Genomic DNA, 18,272 nt, shown 5'->3' with positions numbered 1-18,272 from the left:
ATTAGACTAGAAATGCAAACTACCCAAACATCAAAAGAATTACACGGCCATCTTCGTCTCCACAACATAAAACTTCCATCGGAAAAAAAAAAAAATCATAAAACGAGTAACCACCGTAGTCGCTACTGTCTACATTTCATTGCACAGTCGATGGTATTCGTTTTCTCATCTGAATTCGTCTCCGTTTTGGTAACTACTGAAAATTACCCCTCCTTTTTCCTCTGTATGGTTTCAATTTGAAAGAGTATCGGAAAACGCTAAACAAGCTTTGAAAATAAAAATTAGGAACACAGATTTACACTCATCCGCTTCTATTTCAAGTGACCTCAAGCCTTCCCCTGGTTCTCTCTCTCCGGAGCTGTTTTCAGTTGCCAATTTAGGTCAGTCGACATTATTTTCAGTTTCTATCTTTTTCGGGGATCAATTTTGGTTTCCTGGCTGTTATTGATTTATTGCAATACCTTTTTAAGTTAATCATGATGTTTCTTTAACTTCCATTGACTAATTGCGGATGGGTTACTGTATTTACATGATTAATTGCTTTAATATGAAAAATGGTTCGCTTTTTAGCTGATCTTTATACAATTTTTATTTAACATGTATCAGGGTTTAGATTATACCCAATCAGATTCAATAAGTGGGGGCTTCTCTTTTGTCTTGTCTCTTTATTTAGCTTTGCTAGTGGAGGACACATCTTGGAACTGTGGGAAGGTAAACTCTTTTTGCTTTATTGCAAAAGTGAGGCTTAAAGAAATATGATTAAGTCTCCAATTTTTTTTTATTGTTTTACACTTTTGTTTTTATTTATTAATTAGCATAATCTTGCTCCTTATGTTTGATATGTTTCTTCTACATGTGAGAAGTGCTTGTTATTGAGCTACTCATGCTCCTATATTGTTTAGTTGAGCTCAATCTTTTTCTTTTAAAAATAATATAAACAATTTCGGCTTTTAATTACTTACGACATTAAAATACGTGTTATCTTCAACAATACTTCTCGTACTCGCTCATTTATTAGTACTAAAATTATTATCTAATCTTATATTATCAAGGGAGGGGAGAGATACTCATCAATAATAAACTATTAATAAAAGTAAAATAAAAAGGGGAAAGAAGCTCCTCAATAATAAAGAGGAAAAAAAGGGAAGCGGGACTTTTAGTTGATTTGAGGAAAAACTAAGAGACTTTTGGAATTGGATTTTATCACATACTCTTCAAAATCTAATTTAACAACCTAACAAATCACCCTCTTGAAAATGCTCTTATCGTGTACAAAGAGATCCTGATATTCTAGGCATTTTTCCTATAAGGTATAAATTTATGTATGCTAATTGTTAGATATCCCATATTTCTTAATTAGGGAGCTATATGAATTTTTATAGATATGAGATAATCCCCCTCTTGAGAGGTAACTTTTGGGGCGAATTAGGTATCAGAACCTTGTATTCAATGTTGGGTTACCCATGTATATTTGCTTCGTGCTAGATATCCCACATTGCTTAATTAAAAAGCTATATGTGTATTGCACAGAAACTCTTCTTCGTTAGTGTTTCCGTTTTTTTTTTCCATTTCTATTACTGTTTCTGTTTCAGATTCTGTTTTCATTTTCGTGCGGCATAACTATATGCTCCTTATATATATGTGAGACAATTCTCTTGTTTAGGTATTTTTTGGGGCGAGTGAGTCGTTTGTTACTCACCCCATTTGTTTACAGTAATCGAATACCTGTAGACAGTGAAGATGCTTTGAAGTACTGTAAGCAAATTTATTCAAATTTGCCTAATTTTATAGTTTAAGGGTGTTTTCAGAACAAATTACTTGATTCCTTTATCATACGTTAAACACTATAGGACAATAGTAGTTATAATATCAATAATTTAGTGGAAAATCAGATTTTGATGCTTACGTAACTCAATAGTTTAATCAACCCATAACCCATGCTTTTAAGATTCCATTTCTTTTTCTGTGGGCCTGTCATTTCTCTCAGGGTTGTGCTAATTTAATTTTAAATTATTGAAGCTCATGTATCCAATTCTGGAAGTTAGCAATCAGGGGGAAATAAATTGTTACTTTACAAGTGGATGGATATATGAATTAACTTTTTATGATACTTGATTATCAGATAAAGATCATGCTTGTTTAATGCATGAAAACACCTCATAAGAGAACTAGAAAAGGAGATTTTGACAATTCAACAGAAAACTGCTTTTTGCTTTTTTTTTTTAATAGATAATTATTTCCAATGGTTTTTGGTCATCTTTGAATTATCAATCAGCTGTAATCGTATTATTGGTGTTATCTTTTCCAGCTGTGACAACTGACAACTCCAATTTTATTACAGAAATTTATTTTGAGGTTTTCTGTTACCTATGGAATTATATGTCTAATGTAAATTATTATTCTCTTACCTTTATTTTTCAGTAATTTCTTGTTAAACAATTTTTTAAACCCATTTTACAGTGCTAATATCATGTATTTGTTACAATTTTTTTACTTGTAAGCCTCCTCCTATGTTGCGCATAAACTCTTCTTCATTAGCGTTCCACGTTTCTGTTTCCATTTCTTTTCGTTTCTTAATTTTACTTTTTTTTTAGAAACAATGCAACATAGGCCTCCTCAAAACCTCAACAACTGAAACAACTCTGTATTTGGCTATAAATGAACCATTCTTCTTCTAGGGCTGCAAAATTCACTCTTTCATTTCTCATTTTTATTCTTCTTATTCTTACTATTAACTTTTGTTGTTTAATTCATAATTTGGGTTAGTTGATAATTATTCATTAATCTTTTTCTTTTCATTCAGTGTATTTCATCTATCTTTTTTTTTTTTTTTTGAAAAAAGAATCTATCTTTTCCCAAACTATTGATGTGTTATTTCGAATTTCTCATGTTTCTTGTCTTTTTCAACTTGATCACTTGGATAGATACAATATCTTTTGTCTGTTCTGGAAATTCAATGCTGTTTTTTCTGTTGTAATTGTTCTGGTTTAGTCATTTATTTATTTATTTAGTCATTTTCAGGTTTTATAATGAAGCAATAACAGTGTGATAACATTAAAAATACTTTGCATTAGGTGGAGAAAATCCATATATGCTTCTGTTAATCTATCTTCCTTTTTTTTAATCTTATTTCTTTAATTATTTTCTGCATATTACAGCACTTGTCTTTTGTGTCCTCATGTTCCTATATTAATGGTTGACTTTTGCTACTATGATCCTAAACCATCTTCGTCAGCAACTACATCATGTTTTTGTCATATCTTCTTGGTTTTTGAAATCAATATCATGTTATCATTCCAACATTTGAAAAACATTCAATGAATTGATGAATTGATCTGGCCTCAGGTCATGGAGAATGGGAATAATGATATTATACTGAATCTATCTGGATCTCGGAGAAGCAGTAGAAGTTCTTCACTTAGAAGGGGTTCTATAAGTTTATCCCGAGCTGCATCTTTTCAAATTGATGATGATGTTGAAAGTAAAAGTGTTTCAGAGGCAGGTGATATTGGGGATAGGTGTCTTAATAGCAAAAGGCACAGCGAGAGTGGCAGCATTCGCTTTTCTTTTGATAATGCATCAGAGCATGGAGTAGTGTTTCCCATTTCTGAGGACAATTTGAGGTCTCATGATTCTGCAATTTTCGATACAACATCATCCCCTGTGTCACCGTTGCCAGAAGGAACTATATCTCCTCTTTCCACTGATGCAATAGTGTCCAAGGACAAAAAACAAGTGAGTTCATTTAATTGTTTCTTTTAGTAATGATTTGAATCTTGGTGTTTGTTTATTGCATTTCATTGGATTAGTGAAACAACTGTTACTTCTCTGTGCAGGATGAAGAGACATCGATGGTGTTGCCGCCAATATTGGACTTAATATCATGTCTCTTTTATCTCTCTGTTTTTGGAATCCTTGGGGTAAGAACAGCATTTAACTTTTGGCTTTGTGGAGTATTTTAGACTTATGTATAAATAGCTATTTTAGGACATAAAATTTGAGTTCCATGGGATTTTATTATGAAAGTTAACATGCCATTTTGCTATTGCTGGAGGCCTTAAAATTTTGGAAAAATATTGCCCTAAAGCCAAAACAGGACTTCAGGAATTTTGTTATTTTTTCGAATATCCAGTGTTTTGTTGAGTTTACATTAGTTTTATAGCCACTTGTCTATTGCATTCATTTTCTTAACATGTTGTGTTGCTCTTCTTCGGCCATTTACTTTTCCTCATTCCATTACTGTTTCCTAGCTATATTTTTTCTAGTAATAATGTTTCTCGATGTCCGTTTCCGTCTATGAAGCACGGACACGGGTGCGGACGCGGGTGCGGACACGACAAACGGCATTTTTAGAAAATATGAGACACGGGTGCGGCGGGGACACGGCAAATTTTATATAATTAATTATATATATATTAGATATAAAAATATATAAAAAACATGCTAAATCACAAATCGGAATCGTGATGTTAGAAGAAGAACCCAGGAGAAAAATCGCAGCGCATGAGAAGGAAGAACCCAGGAGAGAAGAAATTGTTTCTGATTATTCCCAAACAAAAACGAAATCGTGATGTTAGGAGAACTGCGATGTACGCAGCACAGGGGTTGAAATCGCGATTTGTGCAGGAAGGAAAGAAGACCTAATTCTAATTCGTGCGATAGAGATTATAATTTAGAATTTTTGACAAATTGCATAATTGATCCTTAAATTTTATAAAAAAATTTTAAAAAAAACCCTAATTTTTAACTTTTTTTTACCCCAGCCGTGTCCCCATCCGTGTCCCATTTTCCGGCCGTGTCCCCGCCGTGTCACCGCCGTGTCTGGCCGTGTCCCGCCGTGTCCCCGCCGAGTCCCCGAGTCCGGCGAGTCCGACTCGGCCACGGCGACCCCAGGGAAGAGTCCGTGCTTCATAGGTTTCCGTGTAACATAGGCCATATTCCTAATATGGTTTCTTTCACTTTCATGTTAGTTTAGTGGAGAAATCTTCACAATCTCTGTTGCTCAATAAATTTTGAATGTTGTATTTTCTATTGCTTTAAGTTGTAATGCTTCATTAGTCTACTTATTGAGAACTAAACAGTTTTGCTTAAAACATCCTCTATTCCAAGTTTGTGAAAATATCCTCTAATTCAATTTTGGAATTAGCATTTCATCTGATTTATTGTAATCTGTTCCTTTGTCCTTGTTTACTTTAGAGAATTGAATCCTTGTAGGACTCGAGGTCTGTTTAGTGTTCATTTTTTCCTCAACTTAAAGTTTCAGGTGAATTCGTATACTATTGGAATATTAACAAGTGTCCCTTTGGTTTTCTAATGGAACTAAAACTACCTTAATACCATGTTATTTTCGTGTCATAATCGTGTTATGTGATTTATATACTCCACAATTGTTATGTGATATGTATACTCCGCATGATTATATATGATAAAAATGCGACAAAAATATAATTGTATCAAACGGATCGTGTCATGCGAGTTGTCTCTCAAGTCGTGTTATGGTGTCAGAAATTGACAGTCGTAGATGGATTGCTGTCAGTTGAGCTATGGATTGATCTGTAAAGTACTAATGCTTGGTGTTTATAATTTGCAGGTTTTAACAAGATATTTACTACAGAAACTTTTTGGGCCTAGTGTTGCTGGTGTAACAAGTGATCACAGCATTCTATATCTTGACCTTCCGTCCAACATGGTATATATCTCGCACAGACACACGCATACACCTAGGAAGCGGGTGCGGCAAATGGTATTTTTATAAAATGTGAGATGGGTACGGCGAGAACACCCTATATATATATATATCATAAATAATATTGATATGTCAATGTAAACCATAAATAACATCCATAATAAGTCATTAATTTATAAAAAAGAAACGTTTAATACTTCAAACTATTTAAACTACCAAAAAAAAGGAGACTGCTATATTCTTTTCATCAAATTTTGATTTTTTTTATATATATCAACCTTTTTCTTGTAAAATTATTAAAAAAACTCACTATATTCCACTTAATTAACTCAGAAACTGTCCTCAAAGTGTTCCAGAAATGTCTTGAAATGTCCTCATATTAAAAAAAGAGAAAAAAAGAGGGGACACTTATTTTGGAGTGTTGGAGTGTCCAATATTCGTACATTAACCTTCTAGAAGTTTCGGTGCTTCCTAGATATACACTTAGATGGTTATGGATAACAAAATGGAGTTTTTACGAAGTTCATCACCTGTTATTACTTAAGCATATGGTATACCTCTAACTCTGAGTTGTTTGGTTGGTGCTATCAATTAGTCAATAAAAGTTGCATGACGATTAAAAAGAGGCTGTTCCATGGTGAATGTGTATGATTGAATTGTGTTTGGATTCTGTGATCCATTAACACACTATATCCTCTTATATGTTTAATTATCACCATCTTTAGATGGTAAAATTATATGTGATATGCGAACACGATAAAAATGATTCTAACCCGATGAAGTTGACACTATTGACACAATCTTTTGAGTTGGTTAGGGTTGACTCATTTAACACTTATCCAATAATTAACACAACACGAACACAATCCACTTACACAAATTGTCATCCCTATATCCTCATGTGTTATTGCTAAATTCTGTGGGGCTTGTTGCTCCAAGATTTTACTGTCTTGCCATCACCTGTACATCTCATATAACTTCAATTTTGTTGTTGTTTAGGTTGGTTCTTTCTTGATGGGATGGTGGGGTGTTGTTTTCAAACCAGATATTGCCCGAGTATCTGATCATCTAGCCATCGGATTAACAACTGGTTACTTGGGAAGTGTCACAACTTTCAGTGGTTGGAATCAGAAAATGCTTGATCTCATTGTTGATGGTCACTGGGTTTTTGCTGCTGTTGGCTTTCTCGTAGGTGATTGGCCACTTCACCTTACATTTACTAGTGTTTTACATTTTCCTCTTTGGTAAATACATCCACAGCCCTGAATTATAGCTATTCATATATAATGTCCTCTAAACTTCATTTCTTGATATAAAAATCCTTGGACTTCACATTATTGAAAAAGTCCAAATTAACAAAAAAATTAAGGAAATAATGATATGGGCATGTTTGACTACATTAATAACTCTGTTTTATCCATATCACATACATCATGGTTAACGGTGGTTTTCAACTGACCAAGTGAAATTTGGTCGGTCACCGTTAGATCCAGGCCTGTTAAAATCATATGGTGGAGATTAAAACAATCGTATGGCTTAGATTTACACCATTTAGATCTAACATCAGTCACTGATCAGGTGAAAACTACTACATGGTTAAACACCTATTTTACTCTTTCTTAAGTTATAATCTTTCTATTTTACTCTTTCTTAAGTTATAATCTTTTTTTATCTTTGTCTCTCTATGAAGTTCTTATATTAAGCACCCGGTCTTTCATGTCATTTGAAGGACCCTCAATTCACATTTGGACACATGTATTGTGACTTCGCTTAATAATTAAAATAGTGGAGCCTTTTATAATATATGTGGGTCCATATTATACATGGCAAAATAGGTATGGAAAGTGCTCCATTTGACATGGAGAACCGAGTGCTTCTAATAATTTTCCCTCTCTATGATTGTAAAATAAGTATTTGACCATAATTTTTAGTGACATAGATGAAAAAAGAGTCAACAATATAGTTAAATTTGTCTCGTTTTGTTAATTTTTTAATAGATTTTTGTTGGTTTGGAATTTAACATTACAATAATGTACATTCAAGTATTTTTATGTCAACAAACGAAATTTAGAACCATAATATTAATACCACTATAGAATTCGGAAGCCATGAATGCAATTTATTCATTTGCTTCACCAACTCTTATAAAAAACAATTAGCTTAACTTAATATAGTTATCTTTGTTTTCAGGCTTGTTCCTTGCAGCCTATTCCATCAAATACGGCATTGCAACAGCCAAGTCCTTCAAGTTACTCCTCGAAAATCTTAATAGAAACCAAACTAAACCTAGCAGCAACTGGAGGGTGAACAGCCAGAAGCGCCATGGAGCAGCTATGTTAGTTCTGGGGCTTATTCTAGCTATCTTATGGAGTTTGAGTGGAGCACTTTTAAAGGAGGAATTCAATAGTGGAAGCAGTGGGTCAGAACTATGGCTGGCTTGCTTAGTTGCAGCTCCAGGGGTTTGGATTAGGTGGTTCTTGGCACGGCTAAATGGTCAGGGCTTAGGAAAGACGGGCTTGCTAAAATGGGTTCCTTTTGGAACTCTAATTGCCAATGTTTCTGCAGCTTGTATCATGGCAGCACTTGCTACTCTAAAGAAAGCGGTAAGTTTATTCAATTTTGCAGATTGTGAAATTAAGTCCTAAATAGGGTAAAATACACCCATGTCCCCTCAACTTAGGCTTTACTTTTTATGGCCCCTCACATTCAAACATGCATTTACTAACATAAAAGTGTCTTCACCTTTAACCACTTCGATAGCAGGTAATTTGTCATTGTAGAGCTGATGCAAATGATATTCTAAGCAACTTTAATTCTTGAACTTTTTGATTTTGAGGGTTTTTTGGTGTTATTTGGTTAGGAGAGAGAAATTAAGGGAGAGAAAGCTCCGACAATGGTGATTTTGGAAAATCGAAAACTTGGTTCAATTGGAAATGTGGTTCTAAATAATTTTAATTCTTGGCTTTTCCATTTTGAGGTCGTTTATTTTTATAAGGGACTTTTATATTAATAAAGTGCAAAGTTGAAGGACTTTTATGTCTGGTTTTGAAGATGACGGGCCATATAAAAAAAGTAAGACTTAAGTTGAGGGGAGTCACGGTCATGGTTGTAATTTGCTCGTCATAAATATGAAAAGGTTAATGAGAGAAGTCACGAACTTCACGGGTATCATGGTCCCTAAACTTTGGTGTTACTAACACGATGGCCCTCAAACTTCAAAATCAGAGATAAAAGTTAGTAAACTTTGATATATATCAACATAAAAGTTCAAATAACTGTGACCAGTAGGGCTGGGCACGGATAGATTGGATTGAAATATTTGAGAAAAAAATTCAAAATTGGACCAAACAGTTGACGTTTTTCTTATCGAACTGGTTGAATTTGGTAAAAAAGAGTAAAAAGTTCGTTCCTTTTTTTTTTCGTAACTAACCATAGTGACCGGTGTAAATACTTGTTGACCAAATGAAATGCTAGTAAATCATAGTAAATCACTCTTTGAGAAGTAATCATGTTAGTAACTTCAAAATTGAGAAGCCATCGTGTCAAACAAATCGTGTCAAGCTGCTTAATTCTGTAACGTGTTATCGTATAAAAAAAAAATTAACGGACATGCATTTCACATGTGGCTTATTCAGGTAGATACCAAGACCTGCAATACCATTGCAACGGGAATACAGCTAGGATTCTTGGGTTGCCTGAGTACAGTTTCAACTTTCATTGCAGAGTACCATGCCATGGAAGAAAGTATTAAACCTTGGAGAGCTTCTGCTTACTGTCTAACCACCATACTCGTCTCCTTCGGTTTAGGAATCTTGATATATGCTGTACCTGTTTGGACACGAGGATATCATTAGCAATGGTATGTTCTGCTTATTCTAATTTCATCTTATAACTGAATTCCACTTCTGTACATACTGAAGAAGAAGATACACTCTTATCATATTGATACAGAGGTTCAGCCTTTCTATTAGGGGTGGCAATTCGTGTAAGTAGGTCGTGTTCGTGTCATGTCAATTATTCGGTTAGTGTCAAATGAATCAAATTTAACTTACCCAAACAATTTCGTCTAAATCTATCCAGGTCAGTGTCGTTTTCGTGTCGCGTTCACGGGTCACGTGTGTTTTTGCTACCTCTCTTAGTGGTGACATTTGGAAATATAGGAGGATATGATAGTGCTTTAAATATTTATATTATTTTTGGATTAATATATTAACTCAAACTTGACTCATTAGTTCACAAACCCCTAATCTTGTTTATATTATATTGGGGTAAATTGTACCAGTGGTCACCGAAGTTTAGAGTCGGTTTCAAAAAGGTCACTAAATTTTATTTTGTTTCAATAAAGCCATTGAATTTTCCTTTTTATTTCAATAAATTTATTCTAACCAATTCGGACAGAAAATGTCATGAGAATAGTCATGTTGAAAAAAACTTGCTTTTATGTATAACATGGAGCCACGTGTATGCCATGCAGCAAAAAAAAACAAAAACATTTTTTCAATTGAAGAAGTAGATAAAAAAGATTATTATTATCTTTTTGTTGTCATATCATGCTTAAGAGTGAGTGATTTCCAATGTGACTGTCGCTTCACTATTCTAGTGATTTTTTCCTATTTGAAATGACCGAAATGAGTTTATTGTAATAAAAGCAAAGTTTAATATTTTATTGAAACAAAATGAAGTTCAATAACCCTTTTTAAAAGTGATTCCAAACTCCAGTGGCTATCGGTGTAATTAATAGTCATGTGTGAATTTTCTACTATTTTTATTAAGAATAACATATAAAAATAAGAAAGGTTTGAGTTATCTTGGGAGGTGACCATTAAAATTTTAGTATTTGTATTGGATTTATGTCATGTTGTCGGGTATATACACAATTGCCACTTTAGTATGTACAAATTCCAGGTACCATAAAATGCGTACACTAGGTTTTGCTTTTTATGTTCATATTTGCTATTACTTTTCCCTAGTGATAGATTGGTTTCTGGTTGTAAATATATGTTGAGAATCAATGCTTCAAACATAGTACTATTTGAGGATTTTTCTATAAAAGTCAGCTGCCTTTATATATATATATATATATATATATATAAACTGTTATATTTATGGCTTAATACATCGTCGTTTGCATCTTGAATTTGTCCAAAAAGTTGGATTGTCCTCTTGAACTTTTAAAGTGTCTCAATAGTCTCCTCAACTTGCATAAAATGTTCAGATAGCCCATTTAGCTTGCGTAAAATGTAATCAGTTAATCACTCGGTTGCAAAAAAGTAAGTTACATGCAGAAGGTGTATTGCACGTGGCTTGGAAAAGCAAATCAACCAAGTTTGAGGTATTTGGTTCTAATATTAGAGAACATGGGTTTTACAGTTGAACAAGTAAGAACTTCGTTTTTATATGTTTTAATCCATTTTGTAAATTATGTAATAACATTTTATGGAGTGTGCAACACATCTTTCGCGTGCAGTTTATTTTTTTTTACAACCGAGTGGTTAATTGATTACATTTTACGCAAGTTGATGGGTTATTTGGATATTTTATACAAATTGAGGTGGTTATCAAGACACTTCAAAAGTTTAGGGCTAATCAAGCTTTTTTTGAATAAGTTCCGAAGCAAATGATGTATTAAGCCTATATTTATTTATTAAACTTGTTTAAAATAATTTATCGATAAACTTATTTAAAATGTGGGTTAAGCTATGCTTACTTTGTTTTTAACAAAGTAAGCCTTACTTTGTTTTTTCCACCATTGGATGAGTTTACTTTGTCAAAGTTCATCAACATCCAATGTTGGAAAAAACAAAGTAAGGCTTACTTTGTCAAAAACAAAGTAAGCATAGAAGACATCTTAAAATGTATGATATGACAGTCAAATAATGGATGAAATAATTATCAAACTGAGTGGTTTAAATTTCCTGTTAGATATGTGTATAAATTTATCTTATTTAAAAATGTTAAGATAAATTTGTAGCTTTTAAAAAATGACATAAATTTAGATCTTTCTCTCTTATATGAATCAACAAAAACAAACTCCATGAGTAGAACTAGGAATAATTGTTGTTTTCAAGACTTTAGTGTTGGTAATTTGTAAATTTTACTGTAAACTTTTATCGAAATCTAAGTTTTGCTCTCATTTTGGAAGTGGATAGATTCATTTAGGGTTTTTTTATGAGCGGTTTCGTGTTTGGCTCATTAAAAGATGAATTGTATTCCATTCAATTTATAAACTGAGTCAAGATTGAGCATGTCGAAACTCAGTTCAAAAACTCGTGAGCATACTCGGTTTTAGGTTAGTGAGCAACCTCAATTATAATGTTTATGAATACATTCAAGAACAAGTTTGATTTTATTATTTTTGTAAATAGTATTTCTATAGAGAGAAAAATGTAATACAATGTAGTTTTATGTTAGTTTTAGTTATGTAGGTTCTAAAATTATATAGTTGTCTTGAAGAAATTTCAAATCAATATAATTTGTGAACATAATTAATGAATAGCTCGCAAGCTAAGTTAATGAATAGATTTAATGAGCTGCTCTTGAGCAAAGCTAGTGAACAAGATGTTGAACTCGAACTCGTTAATTTTCTAACAAGTCGAGTATGAGCATGCCAAAAAATGGCTCGACTTGGCTTGATTATACCCCTACTTAGATAGGGAAGCTCCATTTTTGTCCTCATTCGCGAAATGAAAATCATCCAAATATAAAAATAAATAAAAATCATCCAAATATAAAAATAAACAGTTCAAAATTCATATAAATATATTATTTCAACTAAGTGATTCCCGTGAATATATGATTGCAATCGGATTGTGCATCCCCGTGAGGTGGAAGTAGTGATTCCCATCCCATTGCGGATAATTCCCGTCCCATTTACAATCTTACTCGCATTTAACTTAAAAAAAAATAACAAAAAACGTAAAGTTTTATTGGGATAATCATAATAGTTCAAAAAGGGCATTATAGGAAATGTAGAGATTGATTGATTACTGGGGGATCTTATTAAGCTTACAATAACAGTAATCAGAGAACTTCTTAGTCTTAAACAAGGGTGGATTATCATTATTAACAAGCTTAGGATGAGGACCAACTTCAAAATCAGGAGGAGGTTCCAGAAACACTGGCCAGGACATTCTCGTCTTTTCCTTGTTCACTGTTGTTCTGTGTAGCACACTCTTGTACTTTCCATTGCTCACTATCTGTCACATTAAATAAAAATTAAATCAATTTTCCAGCTGTATAAATCTATAATTGGTTTTATTTTATGACAGAAACATTTGACTCTCTGAATTGTATTTTTATGGGTGTTATTAATTGTCGTGTCATCATTGTGTCCACTCTGTATTTATCAAACATCGTAACCCTTTTTCTGATTATGACTTTCAGAAAGGAGAAAAGCATCCTAAGTTTATTATTATTACTGAAGCATGTAATTAATCATTCAGTTGTAAAAACAGCAACTTACATATTAAAGAAAAGAAGTTTTACAACACTTTTAATATGTTTTGATGTACTCTATCGATTATTTAATAACATTTCAAATCATTTGTAATCCACCTTTTGGATGCACTTTACATTTTTACAACTGAGTGATTAATTGACTATATTTTAAATAAGTTAATAAAGTTTTTAGCATACTTTGAAAATTCAGAGAATCAATCAAACTTTTTTGGAGCAAAATTCTTCCAAAAAGAGTAAAATTGAGCTAGAAATTCTAACAAAAAAATAAAATTGAGTTTTTTAGAAGATTTCTTACGGTTTTTCATCAAAATCAGTAAAATATTTATTAGACTATCAAAATTACTAATTTAATATTAATATTTGTCTCCTACAGCTCTCCTGGTTCCACTTTAGACATTCTAAGATTTTTTTTTTTTCAAATTTGTTTCCATTTCGAGTCAATAGATAGATAAATAGATATATCCCATTGCATTGATCGAGGGCGTTCTTAGTGATTGAGGTGCAACTTTAAAAAAAAAATATTATATCTTAATTAGAATTATTTATGTTACTACTAAGTCTCTTATTGTTATCTTTTAGATAAAAAATGTTTTGTAAGAATTAAAAATAATTGTTTTAACAGAAAGATCAACTAATATTTACTATTTATCAGCGACAACAAACAATAAAACATCTAACAATAAACAACAACAGCAAACTAAACGAACCTGTAACCTAAACCTAGTAAATCCATGCAATTCCAACGTAGCTATTTTGATTGTAAATATCAACTAAAATCTATCGACTACATATTGTAATAAAACAGTTAACAATAACAGCCGAAATGAAGAAGAAGAAAGAAGAAAAAGTAGTTACCTCAAGTTGATCACCAACATGGATAACCAAAGCATTAGCAATGTAGGTAACATCATACCATTTGCCATCTCTAGAAGCTTGAAGACCTTGCACATCATTTGGCACTAAAATTGTGAATGAACTCATATCTGTATGAGCCACTACACCAAGTGCTAAATCTGGTCTTGGACATGGTGGATAATAGTTTATTTTCAGTAGATAACTCAATTTTTCACCCCCAACTGCTTCTTTCAATTCATTCTCTTCGAGCCCTAACCCTATTGACAAGCTCCTAAACAGTCTTTCTGATACTCCGTGTAGATGCTTTGCATACTCCTCGTTCACCTCCCTATCATCAAATTACAGAACTATCAATTTCTAACACAACAACACGATTTACAGTAGATAATCTACATTCTATAATAAAATCAGCAACTTACACTCTAAACTCCAGTGACCAACAGTATAATTTATCCATCAATTTGATCCTTTAACTAAGTTAAGGATAACACTAAACGTCCAAATATGGATAACTAGTTGATTTGGCTCAATTTAACTTGCAGAATCAATTTGTTCACTACAATTTAGGTACGATTTGCTTTAACTTTGCATTCGTGGTTAAAATCATTACAAATGACACATTTCAGCGTTATGAATTGACAAATATGTCAAATCATATGTTGATATATGTTATTTTAGACTGATTTGACAGACAAATCTAAAGTTAAAGCTAAATTGTATCTTTTTTTCTTTGGAAAAATTGACTTTAGAAGGCAACTTCAAGAATCAATTTGTTCACAAAAATTTAGGTGTGACTTGCTTTAACTTTGAATTTATGGTTAAATTCCGTACAAATGACACATTTCAGTGTTAGGAATTGACAAACATGTCAAATCATATGTTGATACATGTCATTTTAGACTAATTTGACCGTAAATCTAAAGTTAAAGCTAAACTATACCTTTCTTTTTTTGGAAAAATTGACTTTACAAGCGAAGTTAAGCTAATTCTCCTCGATATTTATATTTGGATGAACTCAATGATATTCTAAATATTGTATTGTTAATAGTGTAATTTTACTTTTATTATCTATTGATAATAGCTAAATTTTGATGGATTCAAATTTAGTAGAGATTCAACTTCTTACCATTTGTACCAAATCTCATCGATAAAGGCATAGATAATTAAATTGATGAAAATTACACCTTAAACCTTATTATAAACTAAAGCGAAAGGTTAATTACATTTATGATCCTTCAACTATAAGAAAAAGTAAAACATAATTAACACAGTTATTTATTTTGTAACAATAAATATAAACCCCTCACCATTAAATTCTTGACATAACTCTTATCTTTTCAGCCTCAAATCATTAAATCTAATAGCTGGAGATATATCACATAGCTGTCATGTCCCCATTTTTAGCCACACAAACAGTATATTTTTTTAAAATATTTTTCTTGCATCAATAATTCTCTTATTTAAAAAACAATGACGATTTAGAAACTGTAACCACTTAACATTTCCCACAATTGAGTTCATTAATTTCAAGCCAAAACAAATGTTGCACGGAAGTAAAAACGGATACTAAAAGAAAATAGTAGGAAACGAAAAAAAAAAAAAAACTGAAACACGGAAACCTTAATCAAACAGAGAGTGATTTCTCGGGTAAATTATATATGTGGTGTATAACCTTTGCCATTTTTCAGACTTTGGTGTACAATCTTCAATTTTGCACATAAAATGTACAACTTTTTTGTGACCTCTCACTAAAGTGTAAAACCAGTAATTATGACCGGTCAATGTGAAGTCAACACGCCACATTAGCAATTTGACCTCCATAAAAATCAAAACGGATGACGTAGCGTGTTGACCGGTCAACTTTTTACTTTTAAGGAGATCAAATTGCTGACATGGCGCATTGACTTCATGTTGACGGGTCACAATTACCGGCTGTACATTTTAGTAGGAGGTCACCAAAATGTTGTATGTATAGTTTTGTGTGCAAAATTGAATCTTATACACTAAATTGTGAAATACGACAAAGATTTTACACCACGTGTATGCAATTTACCTACGATTTCTCGTTACAAACTAAAGAGTTGCAACGTGTTTCATGAAGTCAACACGCCATATTAGCAATTTAACCTCCTAAAAAATCAAAATTTGACCGTTTAATACGCCACGTCAGCATTTTTTACTTTTATGAAGGTCATAGTTACCGGTTGTACATTTAGTACGAGGTCAACAAAAGGTTGCATGTACACTTTTGTATATAAAATTGAAAGTTGTACACCAAATATGAAATAAGACAAAAGTTATACACCACGTATATGATTTACCCGCGATTTCTCATTACAAACAAAAGAGTTGCAACGTTTCGGATCATTCCCGATACTCAAAGAACCATAAGTATAATTAAAACAAGATTAGAGAAACAAAACGAACCTGTAAGAAGGAGGATTAAGAGGCCAAAACTTGTAATTAATAGCAGAAGGAGGCCAAATCCTATGAAACAAATGATCAACCCAACCTTTCTTCCCTTCAATCTCTTTCTGAAGAGAACTTCCATAACCTTCAATGGAACCTTCTTTTTTAGCATAAACTTCTTTTTCACTCTGAGAAAGTTCAAAAAACTCCTTCCCTACACTCTGCAATTTCCTTATAACCTCATTAGGTATTCCATGGTTCACTATCTGAAACATCCCCCATTTTTTACTTGCATCAACCATCAAACGGTCCACCTTTTCTTGATCTGGATCACTCATATCTATGATTGGTACACTCAGGTTTACACCATAGACGGTTGTGAGTGCAGGTTGTTCATTTTCTGATCTTATGAAAGCTTCTGGAATTGTTGCCTCAAATGAGGTTGCAATGCCTTGAACTCTTTCAACCTCCATTAATGGAGAAAGATTGAAGTAGATGAAGAACAAAATTGATTTTTTTTTGGGGGGGGGGGGGGGGGGGGGGGGGGGGTGTTGTATTTGTAGATATTATGTTCTCTTTTATTTAGAATGTATTGTGTGTGTGTGTATATATAGGCAGATGTGTAAAGAGAGGTGTTGCTTCTTGCAGTCATTAATGTTGGAAAAAACAAAAGAAATAAATTAGGGTTAAATTAGTTTTACCGTATTTTGAAATTTGTTCTAGATATTTATATGTGAAATTGAAATATCATAACATAAAATTAATAGTTTTTAAGAAAGAAAAAAAAAAGCCTAATACATCGTGCAAAATAATAGATTGACTTTCTGAACTTTGTAGGTGTCTCACCAGCTCCCCAAACTTGCTTTTTTCGTATCACCAGTTCTCTAAACTTGTCTATAAAAGTAGATTAGCTCTTTGAACTTTGCAAATATCTCACCAACTCCCAAAACTTGCTTATTCTGTAACGACTAAATACAAAAACCATAATACTAACTCTCGATCCTCATTCATTCAATCTCTCAAACCTGCAACACTAACTCTTATAATAGGTTGAAAGGTAGGAGAAACGAAAAAATGACCTCTCGAATAGATGAAGACGCATTTTTAGAATTTAGGTTTAATCAGTTTTTGTATTTAGTTGTTACACCATAAGCAAGTTTAAGGAGTTGGTGAGACACTTGCAGAGTTCAGGAAGCTAATATGCTTTTATGGACAACTTTAGAGAGCTAGTGATACGAAATAAACAAGTTTAGGAGCTGGTGAGACACTTGCAAAGTTCACGGAGCCCTTCTATTACTTTGGACAAGTTCAGGGAGCTGATAATGTATTAGGCCATTAAATTTGGTTGTTAAATTTTGCTTCGGTCGTTTTTCAGGAAGTGTAGATTTATCCTTGATGCATGAATGAAATTGTACAATTTTTTCTAAATATTTTTAAAGAAGATTGTTTGTTTTTTTTGTCACTCTCTGTTTGTTTTTATCTTCTTTTAATGATATCTTTGGACTCGGTCACTTTCGGCTCTTTTGTAGGTGATAGTTGGTATTTGGAGAGTTCTATCGCATAACTTCTATCTTTCATTCAAAAGTTTATTTTGTTACTAATAACATAATTATAAACAACGGGTTAGGCTATGCTTACTTTGTTTTTGACAAAGTAAGCCTTACTTTGTATTTTCCATCATTGGATGGTGATGAACTTTGACAAAGTAAGCTCATCCAATGGTAGAAAAAATAAAGTAAAGCTTACTTTGTCAAAAACAAAGTAAGCATAGAAGACACATATAAACAACATGTCGAAATGCTAATATTTATGCTAATAAGAATGATGCATATAGTCCATATTCCAACGACTACCCTTTCCGTGT

At 32.6% G+C, this 18,272-nt stretch overlaps 2 protein-coding genes across 6 annotated transcripts; one reads left to right on the top strand and one right to left on the bottom strand.

Moving 5' to 3' along the window:
- Nucleotides 1-9,899, top strand: LOC136200419 (fluoride export protein 1-like). 5 transcript variants are annotated; one of them, XM_065990804.1, is made up of 9 exons: nucleotides 1-189; nucleotides 286-380; nucleotides 607-711; nucleotides 3,346-3,735; nucleotides 3,837-3,920; nucleotides 5,591-5,689; nucleotides 6,686-6,878; nucleotides 7,877-8,289; nucleotides 9,322-9,899. In XM_065990804.1, exons 4-9 carry the CDS (start codon nucleotides 3,349-3,351, stop codon nucleotides 9,538-9,540), a joined length of 1,395 nt encoding a protein of 464 aa, XP_065846876.1. In that variant the 5' UTR covers nucleotides 1-189; nucleotides 286-380; nucleotides 607-711; nucleotides 3,346-3,348; the 3' UTR covers nucleotides 9,541-9,899. The 5 variants fall into 5 exon arrangements, with proteins under 5 accessions (XP_065846876.1, XP_065846875.1, XP_065846877.1 ...); XM_065990803.1 differs by having other exon boundaries at nucleotides 1-380; XM_065990805.1 differs by lacking the exon at nucleotides 607-711 and having other exon boundaries at nucleotides 1-380.
- Nucleotides 9,900-12,590: 2,691 nt separating this feature from the next.
- On the bottom strand, nucleotides 12,591-16,928 carry LOC136201312 (flavonol synthase/flavanone 3-hydroxylase). Its single transcript, XM_065991958.1, has 3 exons — nucleotides 16,427-16,928; nucleotides 14,000-14,327; nucleotides 12,591-12,882 (listed from the first exon to the last, which is right to left on the bottom strand). The coding sequence occupies exons 1-3, from the start codon at nucleotides 16,879-16,881 to the stop codon at nucleotides 12,670-12,672; spliced, it is 996 nt and encodes a 331-aa protein (XP_065848030.1). The 5' UTR covers nucleotides 16,882-16,928; the 3' UTR covers nucleotides 12,591-12,669.
- Between the last annotated feature and the right edge of the window lie 1,344 nt (nucleotides 16,929-18,272).

The sequence above is a fragment of the Euphorbia lathyris genome, chromosome 7 (assembly GCF_963576675.1).
Source record: "Euphorbia lathyris chromosome 7, ddEupLath1.1, whole genome shotgun sequence".
In the NCBI taxonomy this organism is placed as follows: domain Eukaryota; kingdom Viridiplantae; phylum Streptophyta; class Magnoliopsida; order Malpighiales; family Euphorbiaceae; genus Euphorbia; species Euphorbia lathyris.
Note: the sequence above shows the minus strand (reverse complement) of the source record. Positions and strands in the feature narration are given on the sequence as shown.

Excerpts from the sequence above, each read along its gene's own strand:
- LOC136200419 (XM_065990802.1), top strand. Across the intron at positions 5,690-6,685 it reads TTGACCTTCCGTCCAACATG|GTTGGTTCTTTCTTGATGGG; the intron begins GTATATATCTCG and ends GTTGTTGTTTAG. Across the intron at positions 6,879-7,876 it reads TGCTGTTGGCTTTCTCGTAG|GCTTGTTCCTTGCAGCCTAT; the intron begins GTGATTGGCCAC and ends CTTTGTTTTCAG.
- LOC136201312 (XM_065991958.1), bottom strand. The coding sequence starts at position 16,881 with ATGGAGGTTGAAAGAGTTCAAGGCATTGCAACCTCATTTGAGGCAACA. Across the intron at positions 14,328-16,426 it reads CTTAATCCTCCTTCTTACAG|GGAGGTGAACGAGGAGTATG; the intron begins GTTCGTTTTGTT and ends ATTTGATGATAG. Across the intron at positions 12,883-13,999 it reads ATGTTGGTGATCAACTTGAG|ATAGTGAGCAATGGAAAGTA; the intron begins GTAACTACTTTT and ends TTAATGTGACAG.